This window comes from Notamacropus eugenii, chromosome 4 (assembly GCF_028372415.1).
Source record: "Notamacropus eugenii isolate mMacEug1 chromosome 4, mMacEug1.pri_v2, whole genome shotgun sequence".
NCBI classification, from domain to species: domain Eukaryota; kingdom Metazoa; phylum Chordata; class Mammalia; order Diprotodontia; family Macropodidae; genus Notamacropus; species Notamacropus eugenii.
The window spans coordinates 155942352-155964229 of NC_092875.1; the positions used below are offsets into that span (position 1 = coordinate 155942352).

Genomic DNA, 21878 nt, shown 5'->3' on the forward strand with positions numbered 1-21878 from the left:
CCTCATAATTCATTTTTGGCAACCTTCCAAATTTCTACACCAACACACACACACACACCCCCACACACGAGCTGATATATTCGGGTTTCCTTTGATTAATTCAAAAGGGAGTCTTGTTACAAAACAACCTCATCCATGTCTTCTTTGGTCTTGAGTAGTAAATAGCATCCCCTGAAATCAAACCCACGTCATCCTTGATAATAAACAGAATCATAAACCAATAGGAAGCATACATTTGGTCGAAAAAGTATAAAATTTATAACAATGACATTTTCCATATTAGGCCACATGATTTATTCAGTAGTGTTTATGTTCCCAAATTACAATTTATGTCTATCCATAAGACTACAAAAGTTACCATTAGAATTGTCTGTGCTTATAAAATACCAACTTCTTTTTTTTACTGTTATATATACTCATTAACACCAGTCTGCGACAAGTTACATAGAATCATAGGCACTTCAAAGGCTTAAAAAGACGTTTACAACTTAAATGCATGTTTTTAAAGAACAAAAACTGATTTTTTTTTCTTTAAACCCCTACTCGTACCTTCAAATTGTAAGAAATTAACAAATACAGTGACCATAGGAATCTGCAGCAACTTCTCAGAATACTGTTAAGAATCTTTGGGTCTGCTTAGGTTTGTCAGTAACTTACACCAGCTCTTCCTGATGGAAGATCTGATAGCAAAGATATAACTATACAGTTTTGTGATAACAACCCAATTTTACACATTAATCTGCTTTTGCAAATCTGTCTGCAGCTACAGGTACACTGAGAAATGAAGCAAGTTTAAAATGGATATTCCAACACTCAGAAATTTATACAAAGTGGAGGTGAAGTTGACATCTCTGAAAATCACATTTACACTAAATTACCTTTATCTGAATTATCCAAAGACAAATTGCACCATGACAGCTACAAAAGGTATATTGGGCAGGGATGGGAAATGGTGATATGGGGGATGGGAGAAGGGAAGAAAAGGAGCAGGGGAGAAAAACAGATAAATTAATGAAATAAGACTAACTTGTAAGACTGATCTGAGACATGCTGACAAAAATTAAACAACTTTCATCATCGAACCATAGGATAAAACAATCATATCATTGTTTTCATATTTATGCATAAAGGTTTAAAATGATTCCGTGAACATCGAGGTTTTTCTTTTTATAAAATAATATTTTGCCACTGCTATTCACAGAACACTGCAGATGTTAGGTTTTAATTTTACATTGTTCTAAAGGAATACATGAAAAGTTTTAAATACAATGGGACTTTATCATAAAGGTGCCAGAATGGCTCTTTAATGAAAAAAAAAACCAAAGATCTTCATTATTCTATGCAAAAGCTTTTATTTTAAAAAGTTCAGTGATCTCATAAATAGAGACACTAAATGGAAGTTTCACGCATAAAACTCCTTAGTAGGTGCTTTTTGATAAGCAGCACTGGATGGTTTCCGTTCTCCAAGGTCGTAGCTGCCTTCATCCTTCTTTCTCATGCGATATACCAACAGCAAGATAAGGAAAATTGCAAAGAGAAAGCCAATAACTCCACCAGCAATAACAGCTGCAAGACAGCAAAAGGAAGATTACTGTCAAAAGAGATGCAAAACAATGTCGAAACATATTTATCAGACTGAATGCATTTATACTTTTATAAAGGATTTAATTCTCGAAGTGGACCTTTTTGAAACTAGGTAGATGTAATGAAACAACCAGGTAATTATGCACAGCTGAAGGTCTTGGGGAAGGTAGGACACTTGCTTTGATGAGTGTTAACAATATCTTCCAAAAGCCTAAACCAGAAGATAGATTTGGCCGTGATTATTAAACTGCAGTGAACTCTGGACTCTGAAATACTGTAATCTTTTCAACACTAGAATTTCTTATCTGAGTTCTCTAAATACCCTTCTTTTAACTGACCGATTTCTATTTATGTTCATTTCATTTCCTCAGGATGGTGATGAAAAAAGAATTTATTTCGTTCTTTAAATTACTTTTCTAGTCCCAGATTTCTTTGTAACATTTAATTTATCAGATATTCTTAAATCCACCTAATTATCTGAGGTGAAATTCCACTTAAAATCAAATAAGAAGACTTCTGTCAGATGAAATCAGACACTAGGTCCTCAAGGGCTGTATGTAATTATTCATGCAAAATGCGAAAAAAGTAGAGACCAATCACTTTCCTAGATACAACTCAAATCTCTCTATTCTGCTCCCTTAAAGTTATTAAAAAAGACTATTTGGGGGAAATTTCCTACCATCAACACATCAATTATATATATATATATATATATATATATATATATAGATATAGATATAGATATAGATATAGATATGCATATAGTTGTATATGTATGTATGTATGTATATACACACACGCACACAAACATGCATATGTGTATGTATAGGTACAGAGAAAGAGAGAGCGAGCCAGTGAGCGGGAGAGATCGCACTTAAGCATATAATTCAATAGGGAAATACTGCCTGCTATAAGTGCCAACCCAAAATTAGCTATACAGATGATGGTGTTATCACTCCAAAAATGATCATTTCTTCATACCAGGTAATGTCCTTTAAAGACAACTAACTTAAAAGTGAAGATTCAACACCAGTCATTTTTTAAATGGGTCACATCTCAAACTAACTACAATCATAATAAATACCACGAATCTAACTACTCAAGCTCTATAACATGCAGCACAGGTTGATCTTCAAGTTTACATACTGTCATTGTGTCTTCAGTTGCTCAGGAATCCTCTGACTCTAGCTATAAAACATATGGAGTACACCAATAGAGTGAAAAGCCTCCTCTCATGCATTTTGACCCTGATATTTGTGGCCAGCTTATCAATGACCACTGGCAAATTCTCATGGGTGGCCATTTTGAATAGCAATCTTAGGATGACCAAAACAAACCAGGTCTCCAGCAGAGTGACTGCTAATTTAAATCAAATGGCATCTTTTCCCCACATATTTGAAAGTTGGTTCAGTGCCAGTCTAGTATTGAGTTCAAAATATGTTTCATAGTTAACTTCAAAGTCCAATTTGGTTGAAGGACTAAACTGTCCTAGGGTTCTTTTGGATTAAAGATGAACTATAGCCAGGGTGGACTTCACAAAGCCCTTCTAGACTGGAAAAGACCTCTAAAATGATCCTTCCTCTTCTTCGGCTTCTCTCTGTATGTTATGGAGTTAAATATCCACTAGACCTTCCCTGAAGACTGGCCTAGTCTCTCCCCATGGATGATGAGGAAAGATTTTTAAGATTGTCTGGTGAGTCCCTGCCCAGAGGTAACTCAACATCCCTTTGGCTATGGATTTCTCTGCTGTGTATTTTTTGTCCTTTCATATCTCTGTCTCCCACCTTCTTCTCCATATGTTTTGTACTGGGGTAGGGGGAGAATGGAGCTGGCTAATGGACAAAAAGCAACTCACCTGCTAGTACTTCTGTCCTCTTAAACAGATTGTCTGAGTGCTTCTCCGTATACACATTCGTATCCTCATCAGTCGTCTCAATCTTTGTGCCAGAGTCTGAGATGCGCACTTCCTCCTTGTCGATTTCTTCTGGGGACTGAAGTAGAGGGGGAAAAGGGCAAGAACTGTGAAGTCAAAACCTAACTAGATGAGAATGAGGCTAGAGTTACATGTACATGATAGGGCTCTCTGCCATTATTTAGGAAATGATCATGGAAGGCAGCAGTCCTAATTGTTATATCAACATAAATGGTGGAAAGGGATATCCAGTCTATAGATCCAGAGCTGGCAAGGACCTTCGATGACATGTGTAGGTCAAATCTCTCATCTTACAGAGAGGGAAAAAGAGGCCAAAGTGACCGGCCCAAGAGCACACAGGGAATAAGGGTCAGAAACTGGACTTGAACCCCAGGTCCTCTGACTCTGGAATCAGCATTTTTCCTTCCTTTCTCATTCTGTACCTCTCATATACATTTACATATGAAAAGATCACCAGGTTTGGAAGGAGAATCCCCCAGCTCAGAATCAAGACTTTGCTATTTAATACTTGTGTGACCTCATAAAAATCTACCTGATTGTCACAAGTGAAAGGTCAGTTAACAATCAAATAAATCATCAGATAATAGCAGAGATCATATTTTTAAGGCTTACATGTATTTTTCTGCAAAATATGAAAAAAAAAAAGTTCACTCTCTGAGGCTCAGTTTCCTTATTTGCAGATGAGGGCTAAGGCCCCTCCCTGCTCTAAACTAATGATCTGCACTATGTATCAACTTATATGACTCCCCATTCCACTCCCCCTGCCCCCACTGCTCCAATGAAACTGTTGGATGGTCACCAATTTTTCCCATGACTTCCAAGGGCAGAGGACAGGAAGTCAGAGGCTCAGCCTCCAGTCAATAAACATTTATTAAGCACCTACTAGGTGCTAGGTGCTGCCTACTAAGCACAGAAAATTCAAAGAAAGAGAAAAGACGGTTCCTCCTTTCAAGGAGCTCACAGTCAGATGGGGAAGATAACATACACTCAATTATGTACAAGTAAGCTACAAGCAGAATATAGTAGAAATAATTAAGGGAGGGAAGGCACTGGAGTTAAGGGTGATCCTTACCAGCTTCTCCAATTACTAGCTCTGTGACCCATAGCAAGTCACCTGACCACACAATCTCAGCTCTTTTATCTGTAAAATGACATTTGGATAATCTCCAAATTCCCTTTGAACTATTTCATCACCCCTTTCCTATGTTCCCCAGTTTACATTTCTAGAGCTGATCTTTTACCCACATTCAGTTCTATATTCCCGGATGTCTGCATTTACATATCCCATGACCACAAACTGATCACTGTTGTGAACAGTTGAGTCACTCAGCCCTCTTCATGACCCCATAAACCATACTGCCCATGATTTTTTTTTTAGCAAAGATACCACAGTGGTTTGCCATTTCCTTCTCTAGCTTATTTTACAGATGAGCAAGCTGAGGCAAACAGGGTTGAGTTGTGCAGGGTCACGTACCTAAATAAATGTCTGAGGCTGGATTTGAACTCAGGTCAACCTGACACCAGGCCCAGAGCTCTATCCATTGAGCCATCTAGTTGCCCTAAATTGGTCATGTCTAACATTAAATTCATGGTCATCCCCAACAAATCACCTTTTCTTCCAAGTTTTTGCCATTCTCCTCATACTTTTGGACCCAAACCTTGGTGTCATCTTGGATTCCTTCCCAGTATCATTTCTTTTTCTTTCATTATCCTTTCAAATGTATCTTCTTTTTCTATCCCAGGTCCTCACAATCCCATGCTTGAATTATCTGGGCAGTTTTCTCACTGATCTTCCTGCTTCCATCTTGTTTTCTTTTCCCAGCATGAAGCTGCAAGCTACTGTTTTCTAACTGGTCCCCACATATGGTCTGCACATTCTTACCTTTGTGCTTCCCCTTCCTTTCTGTTTTCTATACCTGGAATATCATCTCCCTTCATCAATCCAAATCTACCTACCTCTTCTGAGGTACATTCTTGGCTACCCATCCCACCATGATCTTTAGGTTCAATGACATTATATGGTACGTAATTGTAAATTACTCAATCAAATCCTTGGTGGTATGTTGGCCTGTAGTGTCCTTGAGTTGTTACTTCATCAAATTATCTTCCCAGTTAGATTTCTTGAGGTTTAGTACCATGTTTTCCACTTCTTTTGTATGTCCTATGTTTCTTAGTCCCTAATGAGCACAAAACTAGAGCTTAATAAAATACAAAATGTTAAATCTGGAAAGGATGTGAGGGAGCATGTAATCGAATGGTAATGCCCATTCACTTTGTGCTACAGGTAAGGTTTTTTGGAGTGGAAAGGGGATTTTTAAAAAATTTAGTAGCATCCGGTTCATTAGAAATATAATTTAACACATGTCAGAGTGGCCTGAATAAATGGGATTCCAAAGATACAGCTGGTATACTTAACTAATGATAATATTGTTGTTACTGTTGTTGAGAAGGGTCTGATTCTTTGGGGTCACATTTGGGGTTTTCTTGGCAAAGAGACTGTACTAGTTCACCATTTCCTTCTCCAGCTCATTTTACAGGTGAGGAAACTGAGGCAAACAAAGTTAAGTGACTTGCCCAGGGTCACACCAGTAGTAAGTGAAGCCAGATTTAAACTCAAGAAGATGAGTCTTCCTGACTCCAGGCCTAGTACTCCATCCACTGCATTACCTAGCTGACTCTAACGATAATGAGGATATAATAATGATAACAATGTGCTTTAAGATTTGTAAAGCTTTTATCTTGCTGTTTCTTTTGATTCTTATAATACCCTATAAGACAGATGCTATTACTAGCTTCATTTATACAGATTAAAAAAAGAGGCTGGCATAGGTCAAGTGATTTGCCAAGGTTCACACAGTGTCAGAGGCAGAATTGGAACTTGGATCTTCTTGACTCCAAATCCTATATATTCTAAGTACTATGCCCCCCAGGCACCTCAAAGGTCTCTGTAGAATTTATATGAACATTGAATATGGATGAGTCAAGAATATACAACGTCTGTCAAACATGCTGATGTAATCTTTGGCTATGTTAATTAATACAAAATGCAGTGAATGAAATGATTTGAGAATCCCACTGCTCCCTGTTCAAAGCAAGCCAAAGTTGGAGTACTGGGCTTAGGTATGGACACCACATTTTCAGAGGGACAGGATCAGTTGAGCTGCGCAGAATTGGGGGAAGGAACTAGTTATGTTGTATTCTGGAGAATATAAGTTTTTTTGGTGGGGAAAGGTGAGGAGATGGAGGAAAAGTGAAAAAGGGAATGTGATTAGTATCCTAAAACATGAGCTCACAAATGCAAAATTAAGACTAATGGATGCGTGATGTAAGAAGTCATGTTCCAGTTCAGTATAAGGAAGACCATCTTAATAATTAGAACCATCTAATAATGCAATTTGTTGCTTCTGGAGGCTGTGATTTTCCTCTCATAGGAGGCCCCCAAATAAAGTCTGGGTGACTTCCTGGAGATGTTTCTGAGGAGATTCATATCTCAAGCAAAGAGTTGTGCTAGAGAATGGTTTCCAACTCATATAGAAACAGATCCCGGCTGGTCTTTTTCATTTATTTTGTTAAACAGCTCCCAGTGATTTTTAATCTGGTTCAGGTCTCACTGAGGATTTTTCGGGCCACTTGAGGTAGGTTAGGAGTTTGATAGCTCTGAACTATCTGATCTCTGAGGTTACAGGATTCTCATTCTAGGATTCCACAATTACAGAAGACTCTTTTAGCTCTAAAATTCTATTAATGCTGTACACACAAAAAGTGAATGAAATAATAAATGAACTTACTTGAAATTTATCCAGAAGCTTTTATTTTAGGAAGCATCATTCATCTCTCTTTTTTCAATTAGTAAAATTATAATGGATGAAAAGTGAATACAATAACCCATATTCTATTGTATAACCTCAGGAAAGTCACTTAACTTCTCTGAATCTGAGTTTTTTCATCTGTAAAAAGGAGTTGGACTCAATAGTTTCTAAGTCCCTTGCAGCTCAAGATCTCTGAGATCCTATGAGCTTATAAATAGAAATATCAAAACAATAGACTTGCCAGTTACTTTGCGTATCTGGTTTCCATATCTCCATGTGTTTGACATTTAAAGAAAATTGTTTTAGCATGGTTACATTTATAGGAATTGTATATTACTATGTCTTAGTCTTTTCCATATTTCCCATCTAAATATGAGGTCTAACCATCTGGACCACCGTCATGAAATCTAATTGTGAGTACAAGAGGAAGTATGGATTGTATGAAAGATAAAGTATAAATCTCTAGAGAACCTAAAGAACCTGAAAAAAGTCTCATTAAAGCAGTATGTGGTTAAAGTCTAAAAAGCAGATAATGATGACTGGCCATGAACCCAAATGCATGGTGCTAGACATGGGTAATGTGGGACTCCTAGTTACAATAAAGTTCAAGGGGGAAAAAAAGTTGAAAGACAACAAAACTGATAAAGGGTTCTTGGAAAGCCATGTGTTATGATGACAGAGAAGGAAACAGAATGAAAAAGTCAGGGTCTACAAGATGCCAAAGAATTTTAGATCTGAAATCTTTGACCTTAAAGGTCATCTACTCAGTTCTCATTTTACAGATAAACTGAGGTTAAATGATTTTTTGTCCAAGGCCACATACAGCTAGTTGGGTGGAAAAGTAGGGATTAAAACTAAATCTGCAGAATCCTGCTAGTTCAGGTGCTCTTTTACTAGCCATGGTGGTCAATGCCCCTAAAAATAATTTAAAAATGGAAAAAATGAAAGAGGAGGGCATGAATAAATGGCTCGCAGAAGGTACATCTCCCTTCCCTGTGAAGAGATGGCTCTTCCCAGAACCTCCATTTAAGGAAGGCAGTCCAGCTAGCTCTATTTCATTTTGAGCTGCATCTCTCCTAGCTTTTCATCCTGATGCTCTGCATCCTCCATCTCCACAGCTTCTCTCTCAGATGGGATGGCTCCTCCTAAAAATCTCTATTTAAGGAAGGCATCCAGGCTAGCCTTCTCTTGTTTCTCTGCAGCCTGAATTCCAGCCTTTCTATACCATTCCCTCTCCCTCACCTGCTTCTCAATTTCCTTATACAGGTTATCTACTCTCTTTAGAATGTAAGCTACTTTTTTCTTTTCCTCTTAATACGTGTATTCTCAGTGCCAGGCATATAGCAAGCACTTAAGAAATATTGGTTTTGTTGACTTGGCAGGTTAAGTTTATTAGTTTGTCACGTGACATTACTACCAACAGCTGTTTCTCAATAAACGACTATCTACTACTAGATCTACTGGAAAGTTTGATATTCTTACCTTCCAAACCTTAAGAAATTACATTCAGTCATGACCCTCTACCTGACATGAATCACTCTTAAAGAACTATGGAAAAAATGTCTTCTCATTGCCACATGAGATATTTCTGAGAGTTTAACTATATTCTAGAGTAAGCCTAGGAACAATTTAGCGGCTCACAAAGAATTCCCAGGCCTCCATATGCCAAGACAAAGTCAAAGAGAACTGGCGAATTTAATTTGCAATACATAATAGACTTGAGTTCTTTCCATTTCTCAAATGTCTTATGCTCAATTCTTTTTTCCAAGATATCTCAATAGAAGCCTGGATTTGATCAGTTGTCCTGCAGGTAGAGATGCAGCTCAATTATTCCAGGAATAATTATCCAGTTTGTGGATTATCTAGGTCCTAAGTCTGTGGATCTTTTACGCATTTCACAGGGAGCAAGGCTGAACTTAATGACTGAAATTAAGTTGGCAGATCACCTTTGAATTTAACTTATCCTAAAGTTAATCATATGAAATTTTCATTGGGTTTTAACTGCCCTTAAATCATCTATGCTGGAACACCTACTACTTGTGATTTAGCTCCATGACAATGCAAAAGACAGCACGCATTTCTGTTTGCAGGAATTTGGCTTGCTGTGAACAGCATCCCTGATATTGATAATCAACCCCCAATTTTCCCCCAAATCTCAAAACATTCTGAATAGCTTGTTCCCTTTAAATTTTAATAGACTGGGTATAGAGAAATGGGCACAGCACTGCAAAACTATCACTTAGAGAAAAATAAATCATTGTAAGATACAGAAAGTAACAATATGCTGTTTTGTTGCCTTAGAAGTTCCATATGTCTGCCAAATCAAATTAAGACTAGGCAGTCTAAGCAATTAAATGCAGCCAATTAAAGATTTGTCACATCCATCTCTAGTTTGAATTCCACGGAAATGAAATGGGACTAATGGATGGGCAAGCCTTTGCTTAAACAAACACCTGACTGCTTCCCAGTTGTTTACAATTTAATAAGTAGACAGCCTGTCAAAATACTGACATGCGATATCCTGCAATACCACAGTGAAGCTAAGGGAAATTTTCAAATTCAAAATGTACATAGAAGAAGACATCGTTCAAAATCCTGGAGGCCACATTAATTGTACCATGTAGCTGCGTAACGGAACTTTCAATTAATGTGATTCATGGTAAGACCTCTTTCATCACATTTGGCAACCCAAGCAATGAATGGATTAACTGTGTTTAGGCAGCCTTAACTTCCGAACTTTTTTGATCTGGTATCTGTTTGCATCCTTTGCCTTGATCCTATATCAAAAAAAGAGTTTGCAGAGTCACTAGAAAAGACCAGAACTGATTTTTTTTTTTTAGTCTGGCCATATTTTCAAAACATTTCTCTCCCTTTCCATATACACAAAGTCATAGATCTGACATCTTTATTAACAATGTGACTAACTCAACCAAGATGGCCAGTTTTGCCTAAAACTTGCAGTTCTTGAGGTTTGATTACTAAAATCTATGTGTTATCATCCTTCACTAAAGCAAAATGAAAAGGTAGGAAATGGCAAAAACTTAGCAGCAGCAATCCTTAATAATCATAACATAGATACCTGGACTAGAACCGGGTAGCTTCATAATTCATTATCATTTGTACTTTTTTCTTCCTCTTCCTCCTTTTCTTTTCCTTCTTTCCCCCCTCCCTTTTATCCCTCTTTCCCTTTCTCTTCTCCTTTCCTCCCTCTACCCTCTTCCCTGTTTCTTTCCTCCCTTCTCTCACTCCCTCACCTTTTCTCCTCTCTATTCTCCTGCCATCCTATCCTACTCCATCCCCTTTTTATTTTTCCAATCCTCCATTCCACTTTTATCCCTATTCAATAAACATTTATTGAGCACACAAGAGACTATGTGAGTAACGGCAGGGGAAAGACAGCTCTTTGCCCTCCTTTCCTTTCTCTGACTCTGATCTGTCAATGGTACCAATATATGCTGCTATCCCAGTGGCAGCCAGAACCACAGGGCTTACTGACTCCTGCATAATACTGAATTCTTGAGTCCAGCTTCATTCAGGTCTATAATTTACCCCACGCGCACAAAGGATGCTGGTCATGAGAGGCGACAGCAGACTCCTAAGAATTCTCCCAAATGGAATCAAACAAAAACAGTAGCAACTCATAGACAATGGGGCCTTAAGTGAGAAGCTATAAATGAGAGGATTCCACTCCCCCACCCCCGACTTTGTGACATCAGTCAGAAGCCTTCAGGGAATTTTCATCCCTACCTTCAATGTATAGTTTCCCTAATTCTCTCTATTGCTGAAAACTAGTAAGATAATTTCCTAATCATATCAGTGGGAAAGTAGGTTCTCTTTCTGCTTGTCTCTCTCGGATGCTTTTGCTCTCCTCCCCCACCCCTGTTTGCCCCTCCTTTCCTCTTTGCTACCCACCCTACATCTCTCCATTCCTAGCTTGTACCCCCTTCATCAAATTCAATTCAGGTAGTAGTAGTCATAGTAGTAATAGTAGCAGTAGTAGTAGCAGCAGCAGCAGCAGTAGTAGTAGTAGTAGTAGTAGTAGTAGTAGTAGTAGTAGTAGTAGTAGTAGCAGCAGCAGCAGCAGCAGTAGTAGTAGTAAACTACATACTATATACACAAGAAATAAGGCAGTGGGTAGTGAGAGGCAGGGGTGGGAAACCTGTGGCCCTGAGGCCCCATGTGGCCTTCTAGGTCCTCAAGTGTAGCCCTTTGACTGAATTCAAACCTTGCACAACAAATCCCCTTAATAAAAGGATTTGTTCTGTAAAACTTGGGCTCAGTCAGAAAGTCACACCTGAGGACCCAGAAAGTCACATGTAGCTTCAAGGCTGCAGGTTCCTCACCCATGTAGAGGACTGAACTTGGGAGACATGAAGATCTGAGTTCATACCGCACCTCAAACACTTGCTATCTGTGTGGGACTATGAACAATCTACTTAACCCAGAGGGAATGCTAGCTAATACACTGGACTTGGAGTTAGGAAAACTGAACACAAATCCTGCTTCACATTAACTGAGTGATCCTAGCAAAGTCAGTTGACCCCCTGTTAGTCTCAGTATCAATTTCTTCATATTTAGGTTGGAGATAATAATAACACCTTCCAAACAAAGGAGATCACATCCATAAATCATTTTGCAAACCTTACAGCTTTACTATATAAAGGCTAACTATCATTAACTTGTGTTTCTGTTCGTTGTTGTTCAGTTGTTTCAGTCATGTCTCACCCCCCATGTGGGGTTTTCTTGGCAGAGATACTGGAGTGGTTTGCCATTTCCTCCTCCAGCTCTTTTTTACAGGTGAGGAAACTGAGGTAAGCAGGATTAAGTGACTCGCCCAGGGTAAGACAGCTAGTAAGTATCTGTGGCTGGATTTGAACTCAGGAAGATGTTTCTGCCTGATTCCAAATCCAGTGCTGTAACCATTACACCATGTAGCTGCCTATGTTTCAGTTTAGGCATCTGAAAAAATGAAGGGGTTGGATCGGATGGCCCCTAAGGTTCCTTTTAGCTCTAATGATGCTAAAATCCCACAATTTGTCCTTGGACTGTTTCTATCAAGATCCCACCAGAAATAATAGAATGAGATAATAAGAATGACGAATGACTTGACAGAGTGTTGGAAAGGCTGCAGGATGCTTTGGACCTCACAGCAATCCTAGGAGGTAAGTACTACGGATCTTAATTAGCCCTGTTTTGTGACCTGCCCATGGTCACACAGCTAAGAGGTATTAGAACCCAGATCTTCGTGACTCTAGCTTCAGCATTGCACTTTCTCTTATAATTAGACTGGTGTATTTTGGCACAGCAGCTTTTCTAGAGAGCCATACATCACATCCCTTCACATACAACTCTTGAAAACACAAAGGGGACAGGAAGGGAGAATATCAATCATAGATTCAGATAGATTGCCATCACTGGAAAATCAACTTTAAAAACACAAGCAGTACTGATAGTAAATCAGTACTGTAATTAATAGGTACAAAAATTTGTTGTTGTTTAGTCATTTTAGTCATGTCCAACTCTTTGTGATCCCTTTGGTAGAGATACTGGCATAGTTTGTTGGGGGTTGCTAAGTGGTACAGCTGATAGAGGGACAGGCCTGGAGTTAGAAAGATCTGAGTTCAAATCCAGCCTCAGACACTTACTAGCTGTGTGGCCTTAGGCAAGTCACTTAACCATGTTTGCCTCAGTTTCCAAACCATTTAAGAAGACAGGTACTCCTCACCCATTACATAATACAGGTTGTTTTTTTTTTTTTTTTTGCAGGGGAAAGGGGGTAAAAGGCAAAGGTGTCAAAGACAAGGTCCCCAATACTGTGACCCAAACCATGTTAAAATGTAACAGGAAAACATTTACAATAAAAATACAGCCTGAAAGGTTCCTTACCCCCAATTTCCTATTTGGGTATGACACCACTGGTATAGTGAACAAGTGAATAAGAAATTCCCTAGGCCTATGAAATCAGCAACTATTCCACAATTGTCTCGTTACCTGAAAAATGAACTTGTACATGTTTGTGTGTAAAGGTACTTGGTGAATGAAAGCTGAAAAAATGAATTTCTTGGCTTTGGGGTTTAAATTCTAAATGAACTGAAAAGACTTTGCTTTGTTCTCATCTGTGCTGTCCACATTTTGGCTTGTAAGCCCCTAGAAGCCACAGATCATTTCCTCAATGTCTATGGAGACACAGGGACAGGCCAGAGAGACACACATATGGGCATTTTGACAGGTAAAAAGTCAGAGGGCCGACAGGAAGAGCAACTGCAATGTTAATGTAAGGTTAATGGGGGGGGGGGGGGAGAGTTAAAGATCTTTTCTGCCCATTAATAGGCCTCAAGTACCTTTTGTTCATTTCTATTGAGGCACTGGGTCATAAGGGTTGTGCCCTCTAGCTCTAAAAAGTGTATACATACTCTGAGGTCAGGTTTTACTTTGGGGCTTACTCATTGGAAGTGTTTGGCCAGATGAGACTCCAGGCAGCTGCTAAAGAACCCCTCCCCCTGGTTCTGAAAACCCAGATGTTGGTGCTTCCCTCTCTGATAACTATGTATGTATGGCCACACAGCTGGATCTGTCTGTTGATCTGTGATGCATATATTGTTTATGGTCAGTCGGAAGCCCTGTCTGTTGGTCTTTATTATTTCTCTGAAGTTCAGGGTGCTGACTTTTTCCCCTGAATTAAGTGAATGATATATGTTTGATTAAAGTGATTGTTGACCCCTCAAAAGTTGCTGTCCTTTTAGAAAAGCAGTTCTAAGAACCTGTGCAGCAGGCCCTCTTGTGCATGCTGGGTCCTTGCTGATACAGCTACAAGGCAGGCCCAGTACAATTCGTAACACACCTTTAAGAAATTACGTAGAGATAGGGTCTTTTAAAATGTGTATCCATAACAATTTTTAAAAACCCAAATAATGAAGACACCTTAGGATGATCATGAATGCATACCTTTGTCTGAGCAGGAATCTTAGTCTGAATTTTCACTGTAGTTGTTTCAACTTTTGGAGCATCACTAGTGAATGGTATCTTTGGAATTGTTCGGGATGTTGGCATCTGTGGACTTTCTACTTCCTCCTCAGCTCCTGAAACAACAAAACAAAAATCAATATGAGGAATAGAAAACAGAGCTAGAACATTATCTGACCCTGAGAACAGTGCTGCTCTTAGAAAATATTCAACTTTCATTTATCTGGCTCCACTTTTCCTTTGAGGATTAAAGAGGATATGAATTGGATTTTTTCGGTATAGAGAACTCTCACATGAGAAATCTCCCTCTATCAATATAGGTTGGCAGCTTTTCGAAAGCTTATTATAGTCTTTGAGAGCTGCCTAAAGCACAGAGACATTAAGTGATTTGCCCAGTCACACTGCTGTTAGGAGGTGAGATTTGAACACAGATTTTCCTGGCTTTTAAGGCTAACTCTCCAACTAATTTTTTGCATTGTCTCTTAATTTCATCATGTTGGGATGAAAAGGTGATGCAAAAGTGGGATCTGGGGCTCCGAAGAATACTGGCAGTTTCTTCCATTTTCTAGTCTTCTTACCTGGAAACCACTGTCCTTCCATTTCAGAGCTACCTTTTGACTCATATCTTTTTTTTTTAGAGGCAATTGGGGTCAAATGATTTGCCCAGGGTCACACAGCTAGTAAGTAGACTTGTATAATTCTTAAAGGTTTATGACATTCCACCACAATGTTCTTCTTTTTAGTGTTAATTATTTGTTAAATGTATATGAAAAGTCAACCAGCATCTTCAGAATCCTTTTATAAAATTACCTTGAATGGATAGCTAAAGAAAATAGCAATGTTTTGAGCCTATATTGGATTAATAAAATGAACACTTCAGAATCACTCATCTATTCCTGGATACCTTTTTGTGTCTGTCCCTTGCTTTTGATTTCTACTACCCTAGTGGAGAGCCTTATCTGTTCATTCTGGATTACTGATTGCAACAGTCTCCTAATTATTTTTCTTCCTCTGATCTCCTGCCTTTCTGATCTCTCCTAGTTCTCCCTATCATGCAACTTTGATCAAGTCACTCCCTTCTTTCACTCCCTTCTTTCACCGTCTTTCACTGCCCTAGTGGGAAACAGCACAGAGTAATCATAGAGATGTTAAAAGTGAGAAAGAATCCAAACTTCCTAATTTTATAGATGAGGAAACTTAAGACATTCTTTGACCTTTTCCATTCAATCTTTCTGACTTTATCTCTCAGTACATGAAAACTACAGGAATCAGACTGGTGAAAAGCAAAGGGATGGGGCTGGGATGTCCCTTAAGGACCCTGCATCTCCATCATACATCCTCTTCTACCAAAAGGATCATTTCAACTTTGAAATTCATGACTTGGAAGTACTCCCTGTCCCTGAAGCCCCTCCCTCTCTCTGACTGGATGGCTCTCCCCAGAATCTCAAGGAAAGTGCCCAGGGCAGTACCTCTTCATTTCTCACCAGGCTGCAATGCAGTTCTGCAACATATCAGGTACCTTCCCCTGTCCATCCCCTTCCCTTTTTAGCTTCATTTTATGTCTTCCCCCATTAGAACATAAGCTCCTTGAGGGTAGGGTCTATCTTTCTTTTTGCTTATTATTTGTAATTGTAGCATTAATCAATTAATTACATATGCCTGGCATCCAGTAAGTACCTTATTAATGCATGTTAACTTGACTGACATCTCTGTCCACATCATTCATTCTTCCTCGAATGTTTTCTCACCTTCTGTTGACTAATCTGAATCCCACCCTATTTCTCATGGTTCACCTTCTTCCTTAAATTTCCTTTATTAGTCAAACCCACAGTAATCTCAACCATCCTCTGTATCTTATAATCATTTCTGGATCATTTGCTTGGCTCTTTAAGACATGCTTCAATGCATAAAACATTTTTTATTTAATCATGTTTTACTTCACCAATTAGATTAGAAAAATCTTTGCATTGCCTCAATATGTCAGAAGCATATTAGTTACTAAATAAATACTCATTGACTGAATCTTTGACTTTCTCTGTGGTAGGAAGATTATTATTCTTTTTGCTTCCACTCGATCCTCTGGTCGTAAATTGGATTTTATTTCTTTCTCTCGCCCACTTGAACACCATCTCATAGTCTATTCATCATGTATGGTATGATTAGATTACTCTTCTAGGTTTCAGGCAAATTAAGAATGCACTCAATATTACGATTTAATTTATAAAGGTGTCTCATTTTTCTATCTTAATCTTCCACCTAAATCAGTGAAGAACAGTTACTAGAAAATTGTGATTTACAATAAAATGCATTTCCTAAAGATTTAGTTCATGGTTTCAAATTCCCCTTTGCCTATTTTACTTCTGAACATCTAAAATCTTCTTTGGGTCACCTACAAAGACACAAAGGACATTAGGGAGACTTGTAAAGAGCAATGAAAAAATATGTGTGTGGGACAAGAAGACTCACTATGGTGACTTGCATGTGAGAAGGGATATAAAAAGGAACTGAAAAAGTAACCAATAAAATATCATGAACACTGTGTGACTGGAAACATAGTGGACCATTCATGCAATGAGAGTGAGGGATATTAAGGGTCCAGCCTAAGTGTTACAATGAAATTGGAAGAAGGAGAAGAAGGCATTTAGCACCTTGAAGAGATCATTTGTGAAAGATTTATGGGAAGACCTGGATAAGACAGGTACAAGAAAAGCATGGCAAGTATTGCAATGTACATTAGTGAGGAGAATGTCAACACCAATGAGTACATAGATGCATCTACATACCAAAGTATCTACTTATTAAATTTAGCATAATAATCTTGAGAGCACCTTTCTACCAGCTGGACTGTTAATTCATCAGCAGTTTATGTACAATATATCTGACTTATTCACAAAGTGAATGATTTAATCTTTAAAGAATTTCTTGAAGTTTAATGAGAACTGATGGTGAAAAAATAGGTTAGATTAAGGGCTAAGAATATTTATATCCATTAGGTAATAATAAATCAAAATTCTTCCAAAAGCCTGCTTTATAATGGGCTTAGAGAGATATTTAGTGCTTATAGCTAGGTCACTTCAATATAATAAAAATAGCAATATTATCTAAATTAATTTACCAGCTTAGTGTTATATCAAAGGAAGTAATTTAAAGTGCTGGATACAATATTACCAACATTCATTTCGAGGAACAAAAGGTCTAGGATTTTAAGAAAAATAATAATTTAAAAGGAGGAATGAAGGGGGAATGGTAATTCTAGACCTCAAATAATGTCATAAAACAGTAACTATCAAAGCTACTTGACACTAATTAAAGAGTGGAAAAGTAAATCAGCAGAACAGACTAGATAAGTCAGAGTTTGAAACAAACAAATTCAATAACTGAGTGATGAATAACTGGAAAACAAACTACTTGGACAATAGTTTGGTTAAGATTAGGGTTCATTCCCTAACCTTATGCCTTCTGTCACAGTATCAATATGGATAGGTGACCTGAATATAAAAGGTTGTACCATTAGAACATGAGAAGAGAATAAGATTAAGTACCTTTCACAATCATGTATATGGGGAGGATTTTTAGCCAATGAGGGACAGAGGCAGTCACAAAAAATAAAATCAGTAACTTTGATTACATGAAATTGGAAAGTTTTTGAAAGAACAAAATCTATGCATCTAGAATAAGTGGGCAAATTGTCAACCGGGAAAATTTTTTTTGCATTAAATATCTCTAATATTTGGGTCTGATAACCCAAATTAACACAAATATATATGACTAACTGCCATTCTCCTACAGAAAAGTGGAAAAATGATATGAACAAATGGTTCTCAAAAGAATAACAAACTATGAATAAGTATATGAAAGATTGTTCCAAATAACTAATAATAGAAAGGTAAATCAAAATAACTCAACTCATAACTAGCAAATTGGAAAAATGACAGAAAGTGGAAATGTTCAGTAGTAGAAGGGATTCAAAAAGACAAGAACATTAATGCATTGGAGGTGGGGCTATACGTTTGTCCGACTATCCTGGAAAGTACTTTGAAATTACTCAAAAAATAAAAGTGACTCCAACACCCAGACCCTTGGACCAAAAGATGCCCATTTATATAAATACACACCAAAGAGGCTATAGTCAGAAAGGATCCACATACAACAAAATTTTCATAACAGTCCTTTTAGTGCTAGCAAAGATTTGGAAACAATGTATATGCCTGTTGGTTGGAGAAAGGCTAAAGAAATTGAAGTAAATGTGGAATATTATTATGCCATAATAAATGACTAATATGAAGAATTCTAAGAAGCACAGAAAGATTTATAAGAACTGATGAAGAAGTAAGTAGAACCAGGAACACAATGTATATAATGACTAAAACAATGTAACTAGAAAGAACAAAAAAAAGAAAAGAAAAGAAAACTGAATACTGCATAATTATAAGGTCTAAATTTGGCCTGAAAGTAGACTTGAGAATATAAACTTCTTTCCCTTCCTTATAAAGCTTGGGGGGAGGGTGGCAGGGAGAAGCAAAGGTATCAGATGTTGCAATTACTATCTGACACGGCCGGTGTACTGGCTGGTTTTGCTGAAATGACTTCCCCCGCCCCCTCTTTCTTTAAACTTTGTTAAAAGGGATGGCTTGGGGCTTAGGGAAGAAGGAAGGAAAGGGTTTTAAAAAGCAAGGGTGATGCAATAACAAAAACAATAAAAAACAAAGAGTCCCAATATAAAGTTCATCTAGATGTCAGTTATCAAAGAGGGAAAAAGAAAAAGTGAATTCAAAGGGAAAAAATTAAAATCTACAATAAGAACCTGAAATTTGTGAATTTCCTTAAGGGAGATTACCTGAAGATGACATTTCACAAATCAGGATCAATGACGAACTAAAAAGTATTCATGGAACCTAATCACTATTCCGTTAAATCCAGAAAGAACAAGTTAGGTCATTAATAATACCACCTCATTTCTCTTCCTAAAACAGCATTTTTTCTCCAGTTTATCCACTCATCCGCTTCCAGTATCAGTAAAATGCCAGACATGGAAGACGTCTCAGAGTCCATTTAGTCTAACCTGTAACTAGTCCAACCAAGTACCCCTTTTACAGTATGCTCAACAAGTGATCATCCTGCCTTCACTTAAAGATGCCTAATGGAAGAAGATATTTTCTGCTTGGCCTGAGATGACAAAATGAAAACAATGAGTGGAAGTCCTCCAATATAAGAAAAAACTTCCTGGTAATTACAGTGATCTAAAAATGGAATGGGCTGTCTCAGGATTTAAAGGGTTCATTAGTTTCATTGGCTGCTATGTTGTAATGTTGACTCATCTGGAATTTGCAAGTCGATTAAAACCCCAAATCTTTTTTTTTTCTTAAGATGAACTGATTCCTAGCTATACCTCCCTCCTTTTGTGTTGGTGAAATTGACTTTTTGAACCCAAATATAAAACTCAACATTTATCTCTATTAAATTTCATATCCTTAAATTCAATTTAATTTAATAAATACATGTTAAATGTCCATTACGTGCAAATCACTGAGGAGGCAAAGACAAAAATGAAAAGAATCCTGGCTTTCAAATGGCATATCATTTTAGCCTATATATGTATTTTTGCATCCTGGTTCTGTCACTCATTATATTAGCTAATGCTTCTAGCTTTGCATCAGCTGCAGATTTGATAAGGATGCCATCTATGTCTTCATCTAAGACACTGATAAAAACGTTGAGCATAACAAGGCCAAGAACAAATTCCTTCCAAGATGACATCAACCCACTAATGACAACTCTTTGGGTACAGTTGTTGCACGTAGCTGTAAACTTTCCCACAAAGAAAGTATGAGAAACTTTTTGTCAAATGCTTCAATAAATCTAAGTAAACTATGTCTATAGCTTTCCCCTAATCTACCTATTTACCTATCTATTGACACCATCAAAACAAAAAATGAGGTTAGATTTTGGATGAAGCCATTATTAGCAGAGTGGTCAGTGGCTCCTTTTCTAGGTATCCACAAGTCATCCCTTCAATGTTCTAGAATTTTGAATGTTCTAGAATATGTTCTAGAATTTTGCCAGACATTGAAGCTAAGCCTCCTGGGTCTATAGTTTGTAGAGTCCACTGTCTTCCCTTTTGTGAAAACTGGGCCTTTCTCTAGTTGTTTAGCACCTCTGTATGAGGAGACAAGGGGCACTGGGTAGAAAACTTTAAGAAACACCATCTTGAACCCAGAATCAGCAACAGCTATCTTATAGAACAACATTCTCAAAGCAAAGAAAGGCAGTGGTAATGGACGCTGTTCTTTTGCACAAGTTTTTCTTTAGCTCTGATCAAACCAATGCTCGAGTCAGGAACCAAGAGATAATGGCCTCATGTTTTAGCCCCAGATCCATTCTGGTTGCATCCTGTGATTTCTAGGTCTCATCTATTACATCTACATCTTTGAAAATGGAATTTTAACTATGAGGGGACGCAAATCCCCTTTCTTTAAATCTAGTTGGAGAGAGAGAGAAAAAGATAAAGAGAAGAAGCATCTATCTCTTGGAATAACTTGGTAGCAAAGGTAGCAAAATGTTTTTTGTGAGGGTCCTTCTAAACCTTGAATTCTAAGATCTGTAGTACAGAGGCAAGATCTGCCCAATTAATTATTTGTGGGGCATTTTGAACATTATTTAAGTACAAAGTATATCTGAGCCACTAAGGGAAAAAAAACAAACATGTGTTATGGGTGTAAAGTATTAATAGGGTTTTAGTGAGTGACATTGGGGCTCTGCTAGGCAACACTTACCCCACTTGTTCTGCATGTGAAATATATATCACTCCCCTAAGAATAGCAATAGCTATTTTTACACCAGGACTGCATTGTAAGCTCATACTTACTAGGTCAGCAAGCTCTTCCATCTCTTTCCCAAATTTGTTGTTTCTCCATTTAAAATACTACACCTTACATTATTATAGCTTGACTTCCTTCAAGAAGGGGATCAGTTTGAATCTTTCTGGGTCATTCTGCATTTGGGGCCAGTCTGCTAATCAGATGGCCTACATAAATCTAAGTCCAGTGCAGCTGTCAGGAGCTTTGGGGTTACAAATGAAAATTCTAATCAATAAAAATTCCAATAAAGATTTTCATGGTACCCTGCTTGCATGGTACACTGTTTCCTGACTTGACCATTAATTACTTCTGTGTTCAAATCTTGTCTTAGCCACAGCTTTCACTGGGATTGTTCCTGGAGCAAATAAAATGATTGACCACTGGACTAGAGAGTGTTTATCACAAATGTTTTTCAGTTCAACTGTACATTTCCTTTCCTCCCCCCTAGAGCAATCCAGAGGCAGTAAGGGACACCAAACTGTTTCTGATTTATCCTTTAATTTCTAATCTGTGGTATGGAGTTTTGCCAAGTAGGTGTTCATTTAATTTCCTTACAGATATTTTAGGTGGCATTACTCTCAATGTCTTAATGGAAAGTCCCATTGAAACTCAAATACACTCTCTATATAAATACTTTAAAGTATTTCATGAGAGCTGTCCCCAAAAATGTTTAAAACAGGAGCAGAGTATTATCTTGGAGATACCAATGGACAAAGTGAAAAGAGAAAGAGA

The 21878-nt window shown here is 37.8% G+C and overlaps 1 protein-coding gene across 1 annotated transcript in view; it reads right to left on the bottom strand.

The window, feature by feature from the left end:
- Positions 1 to 270: 270 nt before the first annotated feature.
- SDC2 (syndecan 2) overlaps positions 271 to 21878 on the bottom strand; it is a 134067-nt gene continuing 112459 nt past the window's right edge. The window contains exons 3-5 of the mRNA XM_072603461.1: positions 14272 to 14405; positions 3440 to 3575; positions 271 to 1566 (exon numbers count right to left, since the gene is read on the bottom strand). Coding sequence (XP_072459562.1) covers positions 1403 to 1566; positions 3440 to 3575; positions 14272 to 14405 — 434 coding nt within the window. The 3' untranslated portion in view covers positions 271 to 1402. The remainder of the gene's footprint in view (positions 1567 to 3439; positions 3576 to 14271; positions 14406 to 21878) is intronic.